The sequence below is a fragment of the Mustelus asterias genome, chromosome 14 (assembly GCF_964213995.1).
Source record: "Mustelus asterias chromosome 14, sMusAst1.hap1.1, whole genome shotgun sequence".
NCBI classification, from domain to species: domain Eukaryota; kingdom Metazoa; phylum Chordata; class Chondrichthyes; order Carcharhiniformes; family Triakidae; genus Mustelus; species Mustelus asterias.
In genome coordinates, this window is record NC_135814.1 from 49610792 (window position 1) to 49628297 (window position 17506).

At 42.7% G+C, this 17506-nt stretch overlaps 1 protein-coding gene across 6 annotated transcripts in view; it reads right to left on the reverse strand.

Annotated features, from left to right (window-relative positions):
- Window positions 1-17506, reverse strand: part of LOC144503656 (formin-like protein 2) — a 237328-nt gene that overhangs the window by 48228 nt on the left and 171594 nt on the right. For all 6 annotated transcript variants that reach the window (XR_013499536.1, XR_013499535.1, XM_078228346.1 and 3 more), the window contains exons 6-9: window positions 15071-15223; window positions 9468-9576; window positions 7841-7917; window positions 6454-6547 (exon numbers count right to left, since the gene is read on the reverse strand). Coding sequence is in view for 4 of the 6 variants with exons in the window: in XM_078228346.1 (XP_078084472.1) it covers window positions 6454-6547; window positions 7841-7917; window positions 9468-9576; window positions 15071-15223 (433 nt within the window). In the remaining 2 variants the exon portion in view is untranslated. The remainder of the gene's footprint in view (window positions 1-6453; window positions 6548-7840; window positions 7918-9467; window positions 9577-15070; window positions 15224-17506) is intronic.

Consider the following 17506-nt stretch of genomic DNA (forward strand, 5'->3'; position numbering starts at 1 on the left):
CTTCTTCCTTTTCAAATGTTGCGGATTTGGAGCTGTGGAACTGTACTGCCTGCAGGATTTCCCCAGTGCTGGATATTTCAATGTGATCTTCAAGAACGCCGCTGCATACATGAAACTTCTCAAGGTGTTCAAGGAGAAAGGAAACCTGCTGAGAACCCTCATGGCAGAACCGCTGTTTACTCGGTGAAACCCTGTTGTAACCATGCATCTTTACAATTTTCATGTTTCTGTCATGGATATGCTTACCTTTCTCACCAGGTATGTTGACATGGTCAGGAACGGCACAGAGGTCAAGGACCTTGTCGGGATTTGGGCCAGCAAACAGGTCAAGGTGACTTTGAAAGTGGACAGAGAAGCGAGCAATCCTCCACCCTCCCTCCAACTTCACTATCAGGGAAGCCAGGGCTATCCTGTGTACGCTGGGCAGCCCAAGAGTTTGCTGCACCTGTGGCAAATCTGGCCATGTTAAGGCCAACTGCCATGCCATCATCTTTAAGAATGGTAAGACTAAAATGGACTGTAGTATTGTTATGTTTGCATGTTTTGATTTTATAAAATGTATATAATATATGTATAGAAACTAAAAGGTTTTGAAAAATGAAGCCATCTTTGACTATTGATGGTTCATTTTTTTCTTAAGGGAGAGGTGTGATGATACTGTGCCTTTAAGAAATGTATTTTAATCATGATTCTTTGCAGGATGTTTTATCGGCATTGTGTTGCAGTCAGACAAAGAACTGCAAGTAGGTTAAGTGCTGCAACCTGTGTGGTGTGACGGAGCATACATATATATATATTATATATATATATATAAAAGACTTGCCCATAATGCTACCTCAACTATGCATGTGAACCAAGGAAGAGCATACAAACGGAATAGTCTTTGTAATTTGTGTGGATTGCTACTTTGTGTCTTGTCATTGTCGGAGGGCAGTCGGTATTTGGCTCTGTCAGCACCCACCGTGGTGAGTCTGCTTTTCTCCTCCTTTTGCTGTGGTGATTCTCATTCCAAATCTCAAACTGGTGTAGCTCCCATACCAATTTGTGCAAAATTCATGCAGAATGCCTTTAGATAATCCTATTTATAAGAATCCCACGCACAACTTGCATACTCTCCTAAACTGGACAAATAAATGTTTGGTAAGCTATAACTCTGACATTTTTATTGCAATACCAAAGATTCCTCCTCAAAAATCCAAGAATCCTGTTTGCTTTGGATGCTATCTGCTAAATGTGGAATCCCCAGTGAAAATCATTTTTCAGATAAACCTGTATGATTATACTTGTTGGAGAATTTGATTACCAAAATTAAAGCTGTCAGTGGATCCTTTTTGTTGGCAATACACATGACATAGCATTTTTTTAAATCATTGAATGCCAAATTCCCATTGGTCCTGTCAATTTTGTAATCTCAGAAAATTATCTTGCAGTGATCTGAAATGATCTTGAGTTTTTCCTGATGCATAAACCACACCAATACCTGCAAATAAGTCACACCTTGTGAGGCAGATTTTTGTCTATGTCAAGAAGAGTAAAAGTCTCATCACAGTTCCTTGAGGCACCCAGGAAAGGACATCACTAGGAGAGGGTGATTCCCCATCACATGCCACTTCCTGTCTTCAGTGGGTGAGGAAGTGCCGGATCTAATTTAATGTCTCCCAACACCGTAGAAACGAAGCTTGAACAAGAGTTTTTACATGAGGAACTTTTTAAAGGCTTTTGAAATATCCAGTAGTGCCATGTGAGTAGCTTGATCTCTTTTGAGACTTGCAGTTATGTCATTGACAGTCTGTAAAACTGAATTTTAATAGATCTTGTTGACCGAAAACCATGCTGACTATCTAGTAGGTTTTGGTGAGCTTCAAAGGCCTTCATGATATGCGAGTGAACAATATGCTCAAGCAATCTGCACATGACACCGATGAGCAATCCTGATCTGTATTTTTCTGGCTGACTTATCCTCTGTTTTGAGTATACCACAGATGTTAGCTTGTCTCCACTGGTTTGCCTGATGAAGGAGCAGCGCTCCAAAAGCTCGTGATACCAAATAAACTTGTTGGGACTTTAACCTGGTGTTGTGAGTCTTCTTACTGTGTCCACTGGTTTGGCAAGTAGTCGGTGTTGATTTGACTCTAGAGAGAAATTGATCAATACTGGAACCAGATCTTCAACTGCTAACTTGAAGATCAAGGGAGGTAATTCATCTGAACCTGCAGGCAGATTTGGATTTATCTCTTGCAATAATTAAAAAGCTCCTTCTTTATTTATAACGAGTTTTAGTATGTCTGGTTCGTGGTCACAGTCTAAGCTGGATATGTGAGTACAATCTTCTCTGGTAAATACACTGGAAAATTGATCACTTCGTAGTTCTGCTTTACCTTTAGGGTGAAGTATAAATCTTTTGTCTATTTTGAAATCTGAAATGCCCACTGCTTCCTTTTTGATTTTCTTAACGAATGACCAAAAGTTCTTAGTATTCTCCATAATAAAGGCCATACGATGACTGAAACATAATCTTTCCTTGTTTTGTTGAGAGCTTTCTTTACTTTCCTCTGATGTATTTCGAATTCCTTCCAGCCCTCCTCATTCCCGGACAACTTTGTCTTGTTGTGAAAATGCCTACAACATAGCAGACGATGTTCTCTACGGAAACACCGGCAGTTTCTTCTGTTGGATGGTGGTTTTTGATGGCTTCGGGCAAGGCATTTTGTAGTTCCAGGATAGACTTCCTGTTTGTGTCCCATGGGTTCATGGTCAGATACACTGGTGTAAAGCCAGTGCTATGGATTGGGAAACATTGACCACCACTTCCTGTTTACAAAGCATTTTGGTTGCTGCAGTACGAGGCTGTTGTAGTTGGTCTTCGAGCAAGGTGCCCATGGCGGTTGGCCTTGCATGAATTTAAAAAGTTTGCAAGTCCCAGTTTAATGTCACTTTATGTCTAATGAATGTAGTCCCTTTTATAGAAAAACAGATTCAATTCCAGTGCTAGTTTTTAGACAGCAATAACTTGAAGCTCAACCTGGGTTTCGCCAGGATCACTCAGCTCCTGACCTCATTACAGCCTTAGTTCAAACTTGGACCAAAGAGCTGAACTTCAGAGATGGGGTGAGCCCTTGATATAAAGGCCGCATCTGACAGAGTGTGGTATCAAGATAGCCCAGCAAAACTGGAGTCAAAGGGGATCAGGAGGAAAACTCTGCTGGTTGGAGTCATACCTGGCATAAAGGAAGATGGTTGCTGTTGTTGGAGATCAATCATCTCAGTTCCAGGACATCACTGCAGGACTTCCTCGGGATCGTGTTCCAGGCCCAATCATCTTCAGCTGCTTCATCAATGACCGTCCCTCCATCAAAAGATCAGAAGCGGGGATGTTTGCTGATGATTACAAAATGCTCAACACCATTTGCGACCCCTCAGATATTGAAGCAATCAGTGCCCGTATGCCTCAAGATCTGGACGACATTCAAGTTTGTTTTCTATGTTTTCCATGTTTCTATGTTTGGGCTGATAAGTGGCAAGTAACATTAACGTCACATAAGTGCCAGGCAATGGCCATCCCAACAAGACAGAATCTAACCATCTCCCTTTGATAGTCAATGGCATTATTATCGCTGAATCTGAATCGCTGAATCTGCCATTGGATCAAACTGTTCTACACAAACATCAGTAGCACAGTTTCAATCATTGAATGGAAATCAGAAAGCTTTCCGATCAAATCTGGAGTCAGTTGGGTTGTCCTCACTCCCCTGTCTTGGTCATGTGCTGTGTCAAATCTTTTGCCAAGTCCATCAGGTAGGATGCAGACATAAGAGGTATGACACCCCAGGCAGTGGAAACGTGGATGATGTCACCATCTTCTGCTCGGATCTGTTGTCCAGACTGATGAACATCTGCAACCAATTCAAACTGGCCTTGGGAGCCCAAATAAATTGTGGTAAGAGTGAGGTCACACTCTTTGGGAAGTGGGCCGACAGATTCTTTGTCCTGGTCACATCAGGTCATACTATCTGAGGGTGCTTGGGATATGGTTTCAGGGGGGTGGTGATATGGACAAAAAAACTGGAAAGTGTGTAGCGCCATGGAAAACAAAATTGGGCACCTGGGAGCAATGTTCCCTCTCCACTGCAGGCAACAGTATGGTCATGAGGTACAAGGCACTTAAGGTGTTGCTCTCATGTAGCACTGTGTGGTCTGACCCATACCCCAGTCCTGCACTGTGGTGATTATCTAAACCATCTTCTGCTTTGTCAGGGGATCGAAAATTGACCGGTGTCCAGAAGGGCATGATATAGAGTACAAACCTCCGGATAAAGGGGAAAAAATGTTTCTAATGTTGCCCTAATTCTGATGATTGCCTTTGGGTACGGCTGCATCAATCTATGCATAGGCCCTCAGTCTGCAAATGCTGAGTGAACGAGCTGTGATTCTAACTTCTCCAAGTGTTACAAAAGATAGGTCGAGCCACATTGCCAGAATGTTCCATTCAGTTGGATCATGCCGCACCACCTAACCCTTGTGGAGAAGTTTAAGCAGAAAAACACCTTTGATCACAAGTCCATCAGGCAGTGGTCTGCACGCAACATCCTCGAGGCCCTGTGGGAAATGAAGATGGTGGATTCTGCCACACAGTCTGCTCAGGGAACTACTAAATTCATTTGGCAGAATGCCTCTTCATCAAAAGCACCGGGATGTAGTTTGGCTGGTGGTGAAAGGGCCTTCCCCATCAGATCCTTCCTGCACCCCCAGGGTCTCACCCACTCCAGACAGAGACTGTTGTTGTCCTCCGACGGGAATGTGCCTTTGCAATGCTGGTCTAGAAACCGATGCAGTGGTTTTCGTCTTCATGTATCTCCATGACACAGTGTTCTGTGCTCAACAGGCTGTTCCCAGGGGTGCACACCAAAATAAACATCAACTGTGATTGGAGGACCATCAATTATTCGAAGATACTCTTTAATCTGCCTAAGCTTCCAGTTGTCAATGACTGAGTGTTGCAGACTGGCAAATTCCAAGGTGCTAAGGGATGCAGTAAAGCTTCAGGCAAACACCACAAAGATACAATGGGAAAGGTGATCATCCTAAGCCTTTCAGCCACAATGCACCAAGGCGCCAGAAACTGTGAAAAAATCCTTGGGCTGTGTTTTTGACAGTAATGAACACTGTAAATATTGACTATAATATAATGTACACTAAATATTGACTGGAATTGTAAATGCAGTAAGTAGAATCATAGAATCACTACAATACAAAAGGGGGCTTTTCGGCCCATCGAGCATGCACTGACAACAATCCCACCCAGGCCCTATCCCTGCAACCCCATATGTTTACCTTGCTAACTCTCCTGACATTAAGAGGCAATTTACCATGGCCAATCAACCTAACTTGCACATCTTTGGAGTGTGGGAGGAAACCAGAGCACCCGGAAGCATACAGTTCTAGAAGAATGTGAATTGTTTTGAAATTTGTGGATGACAATCATACAATATACTTTTATACAGTTTATGAATAAAGTATATGTTGGAAAAAAATCATTTGTGTTGAAATCCACCATTAAATGAAAAACTAAAGGCATTTTCATATTTTGATGAATTAACCAGCATATTGCATAATTTATGTGAACAGATGCTGGGTCGCTGAATGAAATCATATTTTGGCTTAGTACAGATTTAACCTTGTATATTAAGGACAGCATGTTTGCAAAGGAGTGGTTGGATTAGCTCATGTTCCGGCAATAAGCAATGGCATATTAACAGTTTACCATGCTGAACTGCTGATATTAACAACCACAATTTACTGCTCAATGTCCATTATCGTGAAGGCCTCTGGAAGTATGAGCACAAATCTATAACCTTTGAGTAGATCAATGAGCACAAATCTATAACCTATAACCTTTGAGTAGATCAATGAGCACAAATCTATAACCTATAACCTATAAGTAGATCAATGAGCACAGGAATGAGAAGCAAACGGGTCATGGTGAGAATAAGGACATGGATGAGCTCCAGTTTATGGGTGGTAGAATGTGGGAGGACAGTATGGTGTACATTGGAATAATCAAGTGTAAAGGTAACAAAAGCATGAATAAGAGCTTCAGCAGCAAATGAGCTGAGGTGGGAACAAAATTGGGTGAGCGTTACAAAAGGTGAAGGTACTTTTAGTGATGGCAAATATTAGTTCATAAGTTCACAAGATATAGGAGCAGAATTAGGCCATTCGGCCCATTGAGTCTGCTCCGCCATTCAATCATGGCTGATACATGGTCAGAAGCTCATCTTGGGGTGAACTAATTCTTACTTTTCTAATAAACTGGTAAATATTTAAATAATGTGGTGCGACAATTATATTTCAAACGCATTTTGCTATTCAAGACGTGACGGAAAAAAGAAGTCCCACAGTGTAAAGAGGGATGAATCTTGTCAAAAACTTAAATCAGGATGAAAGGCATCTTACCTCTTTGAAATTATCAAACGCTAATAAGATTATTTCATGTCCTCCCCTGACAAGACAAACAGCTGCCAACAGTTCCAAGACGAGCGCCTTTGTCCTACAATAGCAACAAACACGATCATGAACAGGACTTGGGATAAATAAGGCTCTGGTTACACCAGTTCTTTTGTACTGGACATACACAACACAGGAAACATTCATCTGTCAATGACAATGATGCTTCTTTTTGGAATTGTTTAATTGAATACTGTAAACCAAAGATTCAGTCCCTTTTATTCAGAAAGGACAACTTTAAGTTAACATTCAATACATCTCATAAAAACAGATAACTATAAAGACGTGGTGATTTCTCCAGCAACAAGATGCAATGGCAGCGATTTCTGACAGTTCCTTCAGGCACTATAAAGAACCTTCAAAGGGGAACCATGCTGGGATCTTCAGCTGAAATGTTCATTTATCTTGGTAAAGTCTCAATAAAGAAGAACCATTGAGGGGCTGATTGCTACTTAAATTGCCTGTTAATACTCATTAATGAAGCTGCACGGCTTCTTAGTGGATGGCGTTTGATCAATTGACTAACTCATTGAGAGGAATTCTTTGCTGAAGATTTTGAGCGTTATTTAAAGGTATTCCACCTTTTGATGTTCACTGTCCGCCAAAAGATAGGAGGGAGTATCTGAAACGTTTTGGAACATTAGGCATTCTGGGACATTTTCTCAAACCTTCATCAACACTCTTGTCAACGTTAATTCTGGAATTCTCTGAGACGTCAGTGGAGTACTATGCTACTCTCCCTTCCTGGACAGCTTATAGAAGGCACCAAGAGAAAAGAGGTACTTGGCTAAGAGCAGCTAGCTAGGAGTCACCCTTGAGCTGCAGGGGAAATGGGAGCTGGGCAGAGCAGTTGCAGAAAAGAGAAAGAAGGAGCGAAAACGGGATCTCCTCCACCTGGATCTCTAGTGCTACATCCGGGAACCTGTGCACCCTCTCATTTGGTTTCTGAGCCATCTTGAAAGGTCCCTCTGTGCACCAAGCAGCCCACCCCACACCTGCAGTGACAGTGGATGCATGGAGCCCACGTACACACCGCACATAATGAGCATTGCGTTAATCCGTGTTTAAATGCTAAGCCTGCAGGGACCCATTTTAGCAGCTCCAAGAATGTTAAAATTATGGTAAGCAACAATTCGGATGAAAATTGTGTGTAAAATTGGACTTTCAAACAAGCCTGCATTATTAGCACCTGTTTTCATCCATGCACCAAAATAATTCCAAATGTGTATGTAGTTCTATTCCATTATTTACAAAATTGTAACAATAACAGTGTACCTTTACAATACCTTTGCATTTTTCTAAAGCAATACTAAGTCAAGTGGGAAAGATGTCTTACCTTGGATTCTTATTGTTCAGACTCAGTGCAATTTCATTAACCGCATGTGGGTGTGACATGACCATGTTAAAGCCATACTGCAATCAGAAAAAATAGATGGCCTTTCATGAATAATAGACCATTGTTATAAAACTCTGATCTAAGAATAAATATGATTTGCAACTCCTAAAGCTGTTGTCCAGGAATATCTTAAATACAACAAAAGTATATAGAAATACTCCCAAATCCGGTGCCATTATCCAGTGTCTAAAGGTCTAGTGAGTTATTACAGGAAGGCTATACATTCCATCTCACTAAAAACTGGGGTACATTTGTGGCATTTTGCTACCAGAGTTCACTAGATATGCTCAAGAGGGAGCTGGACATGGCCCTTGTGGCTAAAGGGATCAAGGGATATGGCGAGAAAGCAGGAATGGGATACTGAAAGTGCATGATCAGCCATGACCATATTGAATGGTGGTGCAGGCTCAAGGAGCCGATTGGCCTACTCCTGCACCTATGTTTCCATGAGTCTGATTCTCACAAGCTATGTTGGTTTTTGCTGTAAACCTCCAGATTGGGTCACAAAACAATAGTCATTGGAAATTATGACTAACAAATTGAGGCACAACTTGTACAATCTTTGTCAGAAGTGTGGGGTTTGATTGCAGGGAAAAATGCCTTGCTCGCCAAGACTGATAGTGGATACAGTCTCCGATAACAAATCGCAACTGATCACAATCCCTGCCCTTTGAATTATTGAACAAATATGTAGGTCTTTCTGCCAAACGTAATGATGGAAAGATTATATTAACCTCCACAAAGGACATTCTTTCATCTAAAATCACAAGTAATTCAAAATATTTCCTCCAAAAAGATTATTACACACTGTTCTTGATTTTCTGGCATTTTGGACATGTTCGGAAAGATGGAAAACTTCCAGTATTACAGTGGCCAAACTCAACCCAAAACCAACAAACATCATTCTCAGGATTCTTTAGATTGGCCTAGATGGTAGCTCCACCCTATACTCTTGATATCTAATTTCAGATTTTCACCACCCTTTGGTGAAATTGGTCGGCAGACATTACTGAGCAGTGGAAAATCAACCGGCGCATGCCCAAATATTAGAAGAAAATCCATGGGAAGATTGAATAATCAAGGGCGCTGAATGAGGGGTTACAAACTGCAAGGAAGCTAGTAGTAAATGGAATTCCAGCAGGGTCTGAAAAATAATCATCAGAAATCATTTCCTATGTCTGTCATTTTGTCCTTATACCTGCAGGTTTACGACAAAAAAATCTAACATGATTTACAGTGGAAGAACTCTGTTAAGAAAATTAAAAACGTTATGGAAGAAACCATAGATCCTAACTTGACATTACATCCAAAATTTAGTTAGTGCCTTGTTTCACACGCTTTTATACATATTCCTAAAGGCGATTACGTTGGATTTTATGAGGATGCAGAACTACAAGATTGATGGAGCTAGCCCTCTATTTCAATTAGTTTAAGTAGGAGCTTTACAGCTAATTGGCACAATAGTTATATTTACTGCTCTGTATTTCTTATGAAGGAAAGGGGAAAGTAGTATTTTTTATAGAAATCAACAGGAGTATTGGAACAAGGTAAAACGTGTACTGTGTACCTGATAGTTCATGATTGCACGCAAGCACATGATGCAGACATGAACGTCATCCTTTTTGCTCACTAATCTAGAATTCTTCAGCGTCCTTCTGCTTGGTAAAGTGTTAAACCTAAAGATGGATAATGGAAAGGTACTTAAAACAGGTTTCTGAAATAGTGAATATCACTGAAACCAATATAGACAAAGAATCTACATACAAGACACTAAACTCAAATAAGGGTTGAAAACTCTCTTCCATAACAGTGAACCTTTTCAGTAAATTGATTACTTTTTGAAATGTGGAGCTGAATTTTACGTGGGGAGGGGGATCCCCGACACAGCCCCGCGTAAAAGTCAGTTAGTCAGCTCGCCTCGGAGTCACATAATGGTTGTAGGCCATTAATTGGCTTGAGGCAGGCCTTTGATCGCCATCAAGAAAGAGGTCCCACCTCCAAGTGCTGCAAACCAATCAAATGGCCGGTAGCACCCTGGTCCCAGCAGCGCCACTATAAGTGGTGGACACTGCTGAAACTGCAATGAATCCCAGAGGGAGACAAGTTGCGATGGTACCCAGGCTATGAGGTAAGCCCAGGCTGGCAGGCCCCGGGGTGGGGATGGAAGGAAGGGACCTCCAATAGGAACAGGGGACGTGAAAAGAAGGTTCCTGCCCCTCTTACTTGACCATCTCTGCCACATGCTGGACACTTAGTGCCAGCCTCCTTCACTGCAGTTAAAACCCAGCAGCAGCAGGAAGAGGCATTTAAGTGGTCATTAATTGGGCAAGCGGGCCTCCCGATGCCTCCCTGCTGCTGATAAAATTGCAGGGGGCGGGTCGATGAGTATGGCACCATTGGCACGAAGCCCACCCCCCACTCTCCATTCAACCCTTGGAGGTTGTAAAATCCCACCCTGATCACTGTTGTAAGGTTGAGCAATGTGGCAACCAATTCAGGCACAGTAATATACCACAAATGCCATAGGAATGACCAGATAATCTGTTTTTTTAATGTTGGTTGAGAATAAATATTGGCCGCTCCCCATCCCATCTTCAAATAGTGCTAGGGGATGTTTTACATGTGGGAAAACACATGGGGCCCCGGTTTAATATCACACTTGATAGATGATACTGAGGGATTACAGCACTGCAGGATCAACCTGGAATTAAGCACATGTCTTTTGAGCGGGACTCGAATCCAAGATCTTCCAACTCAAGGGTGAGAGCTCTACCAACTGATTGGCTTGGTTTCAAAAGAAACATTTTTTTTTGAGGCATCAATTAAGATGCTAAAAGCAGAGTTAAACATGATCTGTGAGGTAAGAAACTAACCTCATTCTTTAATTATGGGAGGCATAGACAGGGTGGATAGTCAGAGGCTTTTTCCCAGGATGGAGGTTTCAATTACAAGGAGATATGCGGAGATGTGCTGTGTTTTTCACGCAGAGAGTGGTGGGTGCCTGAAACATGCTGGCAAAGGAGGTGGTGGAAGCAGGCCCATTAGCAACATTTAAGAGGCATGTGGATGGGTACGGCCCTTCCTCAGACCATGTCCTTCTATTCCCTCCATATTCATGTTTAAAAACTTTAAATCTTTAAAACACAAATAGGGAGGGAACAGAGGGATATGGTTCAAGGGCTGATTTTTTTTCCTTAGTTTAGTTAGGGCAACATGACAAGCACGGGCTTGGAGGACCGAAGGGCCTGTCCCTGTGCTGTACATTTCTTTGTTATTTACTCCCTTAGCTTGTTGTGCAATGTGGCAAACCTTATACCTTGGCTATGAATTGTTCCAACTTCATTTTTAAAACTTTAGAATGTACTTTTGGAGAAGTTCAATTTTCTAAATAGTTCAAAAAACATTTGTGAAACTTTATAGACAAATGCTTAGACAGTGAAAATCAAACAAAAACTTCATTTCACTCAGGATTTTCTCAGCTCAATTTTCTCTTACAAATTACAAACTTAAAAGCTTGGTTTTATGGCGATTATAAACATTTTCTTTCAAACTGTGTTAATGTTTTTCAAATATGTTGCACACCGCTGTACAGAACATTCACTGTGTGTGTCAAACATATTGGCTACTCATACCATTATATTTGGTGCCCCACCAAGGACTGTTGTATTTTCTTAGGAGATTGGAGCAGACAGTCTTATACTGCTGTGCCTGTGTATTTTAGGTGGGCATGTTTTAAGTAAGTCATTCAATACAGGAAACAGAAGTGCAATGACTTAACTATGAAGCAAACCGAAGCAGACTGGAGGAACGCTCCTGTGGTTTAACTGGCACAATTGGAGAATGAGTCAGTGCAGTTTGGCTCATTGTGGTTCTGAAGTCTGACAATATCGCCAATATGCTTCAAATCATTGCTGCAGCTTACATCATCATCTGACCTCTTTGATGGTTTTACTGTATCGCCAAACACTCTCCAAGAGCCACTGCTTTCACAATTTGACTTTGTAAGAGCGGTAGTTGAGATTTCACATTGCAATTTGCTACCTGCTGTTGCACATATTTGACTAGTTTACAGTGTAGGGCAGTTTCATCAATTAGGAGGAAAGGAAAGTCGCGAATGGGCTACTCCCAAACTGCCAAAGACTTACTCGCTCTTTTACGCAAGAGAGCTCACACCAAGCCAATTTAGGATTGGTCCTTTGACTAGCACCACGAATGGCTAAGTTAATGCGTTAAAAGGTGAAGAGGTGAGATATTTTAATACATTCTATAATAATTAATGCTTCTCACTGAATTCATAGAATTAACAGTGCAGGAGGTCATTTGGTCCATCGAGCCTGCGCCAACAATGATCCCACCCAGGTCCCATCCCCATAACCCCATATATTTATCCTCCTAATCCCCCTGACACTAAGGGGCAATTTAGCATGGCCAATCAACCTAATCCGCACATCTTTGGACGGTGGAAGGGAAACTGGAGCACCCGCAGCAAACCCATGCAGACACGGGGAGAATGTGCAAACCCCACACAGACAGTCACTCGAGGCTGGAATTGAACCCGGGTCCCTGGCGCTGTGAGGCAGCAGTGCTAACAACTGTGCCACCACAATTCACAAGCCGTTGCTCTTTAACTGTGGGTTTTAATACAGTACAGAAACAGGTCATTTGTCCATGCTAACATTCATGCTCCACTTAAGCCTCTTCTAATCCTTCCTCATCTAATTCTATCAGCATAATCCTCTATTCTCTTCTCCGTCATATGTTTACCTAACTTCCCCTTAAACACATTTATTCGGCTCAACCACTCTCTGTGTCAGTGAGCTCCACATTCTGACCACTCTATCTTACAGAAAGAAGTTTCTTCCGAATTACTGTTTGATTGCTTGAGGACTATTTTATATTGATGGCCTCTCTTTTGCTCTATCCCATTCTTTCTGTGTCTACTCTATCAAAGCTTTTCCTCATTTTAAAGTTGGTCACCTTCTCTTTTCAAATTGAAGTTTAGGTTGGGTGCTAGAAGGAGGGAGCAGCTATGAGCTGGCTCCAAGTGTTCGTTCTGCTAAATTCCACACATTATGCTTGCAATAAGTTGATAAGAATCTGAAGAACTGGTTGCTTGTGGATAGTCACAGGGGCAAGATATTCCACCCGTGGAATCAGATCCCAGCACAAGTCAGAGTTTTTCAGGGAAGAGAGGAGAAAATTAGAACAGAAAATAAAGAAAAGGTGCAGGGTAAACGTTTTCTTAAAATAAAGTTAAAGCAAGGGGAAAAAACATCTTATTTAACATTAATGTAAACATTAAAACACTTTTAATTTACATACATTGGTTGGCAAGATGAAAGGGGACAAAAAGCAATGTAAATTGTAAAACCAGGATGTGTTTTTTGGACTGTCATCTTAACAATTGAGATCACAATTGCTCATCTGTTAGTGATGTCTGTGCTAGATAGAATTCTGGGATGAAATTTTCTATTCGTTTGAGAACAATGGCCCCATTTAGAATACATTTTCAGGATCGTACTGCAGATTTTAACTGCAACTTACAAACAAACTAATCCAGTGACTGGTGGATGAACACAAACTGGTTCTTAGCTGATGTGATAAGCATGTGTGTTTGAGCTGGAGTTCTTGGCAAGCCTTGTGTGGCAGTCACATTTTATGCTAATCCACTACTGATCTGCCCAAAGTCTATCGCAGTTTATGTTTAGCACTGATCTCTGATCCAGTATCGGAATGTTTCTAGTTGAACACAAACAGCGGAGGGCCCAAACTCACTTAAGTCTACTTAGCATCATCCCTAGGCCTAGTAAGAAGTCTCACAACACCAGGTTAAAGTCCAACAGGTTTATTTGGTATCACAGCTATCGGAGCGCTGCTCCTTCATCAGGTGAGTGGCCTACCTGACTGTGCGCACCCCAACCCAACGCCGGCACCTCCATATCATCCCTAGACCTAGAATAAGGGTGGCTTCAGGAGAATAGTGTAAGTACGAGAAGACAATGACCAATGTTTCTAAAATTTATTTGAATTAACAATGGAGATCCTCTGTGATATTAAGTGGCTGATATTGCATTTTACAATAAGAATACTCACAATAAACAATTATCACTGTGATATAAGTAGGATTTTTTTCTGCTTTTGTTTCCAGTTTCTTCATTCTATTTTGCTGTTTGAACCCAGCTCTGTACTATTCTCCATGGTTAACAAGGTTCAACCCACAAAGGCAGACAGCCTTGAAAACATAAATGTTTGTTTTTTTGGTGAAACCTGCGCATATGGGCAGCACGGTGGCAGAGTGGTTAGCACTACTGCCTCACAGTGCCAGGGTCCAGGGTTCAATTCCAGCCTTGGGCGACTGTCTGTGTGGAGTCCGCACATGCTCCCAGTGTCTGCATGAGTTTCCTTCAGGTGCACCGGTTTCCTCCCACAGCCCAAAGATGTGCAGGTTAGGTTGATCGGCCTTAGTCTCAGGGGGATTAGCAGGGTAAATACGTGAGGTTATGGGGATAGGTTCTGGGTGGATCTGTTGTCGGTGCAGGCTCGATGGGCTGAATGACCTCGTTCTGCACTATAGGGATTCTATGATATTCAGCTGCAAAGAATATGTACGAACACCAACTCCCCCCCCACCCCCACCAAGTTCCCCATGCAGAGGCTCTGCCCTCATCGGTCCCTCTGGTCCCACCTACTTGGCACTGCCCGTGCCCAGTGCCAAAGTGTCCCTTTGCCCCTTGGGCAGCGCCAGGGAGCCAGGCTGGCAATGCCAGGGGCATCCCTCCCTCATCCCCAACCTCTTGGGGGGTCATCATGACCTCCCTTCACTCCAGCGGGGTTGGGCCGCCAGCCCCCCATTCGTGGGGAGCTATTGTAAACCCGCTGGAGTGAACCACTCCTGGCGGACGGGAAGAGTAGGTCCGCTAATAGGATGCAAATCTTCATTTTAATAACTTACACAGCTCCCTGCCAATTTCTGGCATTGGAGCTGACAGTGCCAGAATTCCGGCAGCCGGAGACTCACGGAGGCCATGGTGCCCAGCGGGAAGTCCGCTAAACGGCCTCCGCTTGAGTCTCCTGGCCTGCTGTGCTGGTAAAGCAGCGGGCTGGGAGAATTATCCCTACTATGATTAATTCCCGAGCATAAAGAGTAGAAGAATTCTGTCACCAGCCTACCGTAGTGTTGAATGCCTGGAAGTCCGGGCCAAGCTGTTACCAACTGGTGATGGCAGATTACTCCCTCGATGTAAATCCTCAATAGACCGGCTCCAAGGTTTGGACTTATCCATTGCATTCTCCACATTGTTTTCCACGCTTTCAAAGTCAAATCTGGAGGCAAGTTACACAAAATCAGATTTTAAAAATGTACTCATTAATCAAAAATAAAGTCAAACATGCCTGACACCAACAAACCAAGAGATCCTCAAATGGATATATCCCGAGATGCACATGTAGCACAGTAGGAGACAAGTGGCGAACTGGATAGAATTAATCTGAGCTTTGCTCCCTAGAATGGCAATCAACGCTGCATAATAAATCTCAGTACTACCTAAATAAGCAGAGGGTAACAATAAAAAGCAAGATAAAACCAAAAAACCGCGATGCTGGAATCTGAAATTTAAAAAGTGGGACGGGACGGTAGCACAGTGGTCAGCACTGCTGCCTCTCAGTGCCAGGGACCCGGGTTCAATTCCCGGCTTGAGTCACTGTCTGTGTGGAGTTTGCACGTTCTCCCCATGTCTGCGTGGGTTTCCTCCAGGTGCTCCAGTTTCCTCCCACAGTCCGAAAGACGTGCTGGTTAGGTGCATTGGCCATGCTAAATTCTGCTTCAGTGTACTCGAACAGGTGCCAGAGTGTGGTGACTAGGGGATTTTCACAGTAACTGCATTGCAGTGTTAATGTAAGCCTACTTGTGATTAATAAATAAACTTTTTTAAAATGCTGGAAAATCTCAGCAGGTCTGACAGCATCTGTGGAGAGAAAATAGAGCCAACGTTTCAAGACTGGAAGATCCTTCATCAGAGTCCAGACTCAAAACTTTGGCTCTACTCTCTCTCCACAGATGCTGCCTTCTTTTTAGGGGACCTGCTGAGATTTTCAAGCATTTTGCGTTAGAGGTAACAATGTTATCCTTTAGAAGGAGTCAATCTCCAGCATAAACTATGCCAATACATGCAAATTATATTCATGTTGAAAAATGGTGAGGAGAGCAAAAATCCACACACACCTCAAAGCACATTAACACAGTACTTTGATGGACAGTTTTAAGCCAGTACTTCGAAGAACAGTAAAGCCAAATAAGTTGCAAGCTGCCTCTACTCCTGCCGTATGATTAGACAAGTGTAGCCTTTAACATGAGGGGTTTCTAGCTAATCTGTGATCACTGAACAAAACAAAAGGTCTGAGACACTACTTAGAATACAAAGACCCAGATTTTGCAGTCAGTGTTGCTGCAATGGCTCCTGCTCTTGACCTCAAAAACAAAAGGCAGCCCACAAAAAGCGGCTAACAAGGATCCAGCAATCCCTGTGGGCATGATTTCCCTCTTTCGAGGTGGCATTTTAAATCTGGCACCAAGTCAAGGGGATATCCTGGTGCGCAGCAGGATTGATGTCAGCAAGCAGTGAAAAAACCAGTCACAGCAAACTCAGAAGTTAAAACCACTTAAGGGGAAACATTTTTCCGAGTGAAGTGGATAATTACATTTCTATAAATTACATTGCGCCAGCACTATTCTTGCCTACTCACTCAATTTGTCTATATCCCTTTACAACCTCATTGTGCCCTCCTCACCACTTATTTGCCTAAATAACTTTGCACTATCAGCAAACTTGGAAATGTTGTACTTGTTACAGAGTGTAGCCGATGATAACATTGGATCTGTTGTAGTGTGCTCAACGATAACAAGCTGTAAGGGTCAGCTGACCCAGTAAACTATGCAACCAATGACAAAATGATGTGATGACCAGCTGACTCAGTATAAATAAGAACCTGTTGGGGAATTGTGAAATTGCTTGGGATGGCAAAGGGTGAGGCCTCAAGAGTTGGACTGACAAAGTTTCTTTATTAAACCCTTTTCTTTGATTTGTAAGTTTTATTATCTTTTATTGCCCACATCTGAAGAACTCCTTTTGGAGGATCAACAATACTCAGTCCCCTCATCTAAGTCATTGAAACAGATTGTTAATAGCTGAGGTCCCAAACACTGATCCTTACCATACCCTGCAAGTTACAACCCACCAACTCAAAAGTTATGGTCCACAACTTCCTCGGAGTGGCAATCACCGGCGGACTGCCACTCCAGAGTGACTTGCTGGAATTCCAAAGTGGCTGTCCCGCCTGGCCTTCCTCACTCAGGCCAGCTGACACTGCAGCAGCTTGGCCCCCAGCAACGTGGCATAAATGGAGTGCAGTGAGGAAGGACACGCCCACTTATTACCCCACTAGCTGCTGTGAAGCAGGCGCCTAAAAGCACTATTGAAATCATAGAATCCCTACAGTGCAGAAGGAGGCCATTCGGCCCATTGAGTCTGCACCAAGCGCAATCCCACCCAGGCCCTATTCCCTTAACCCCACATATTTACACTGCTAATCTCACTGACACTAGGGTCA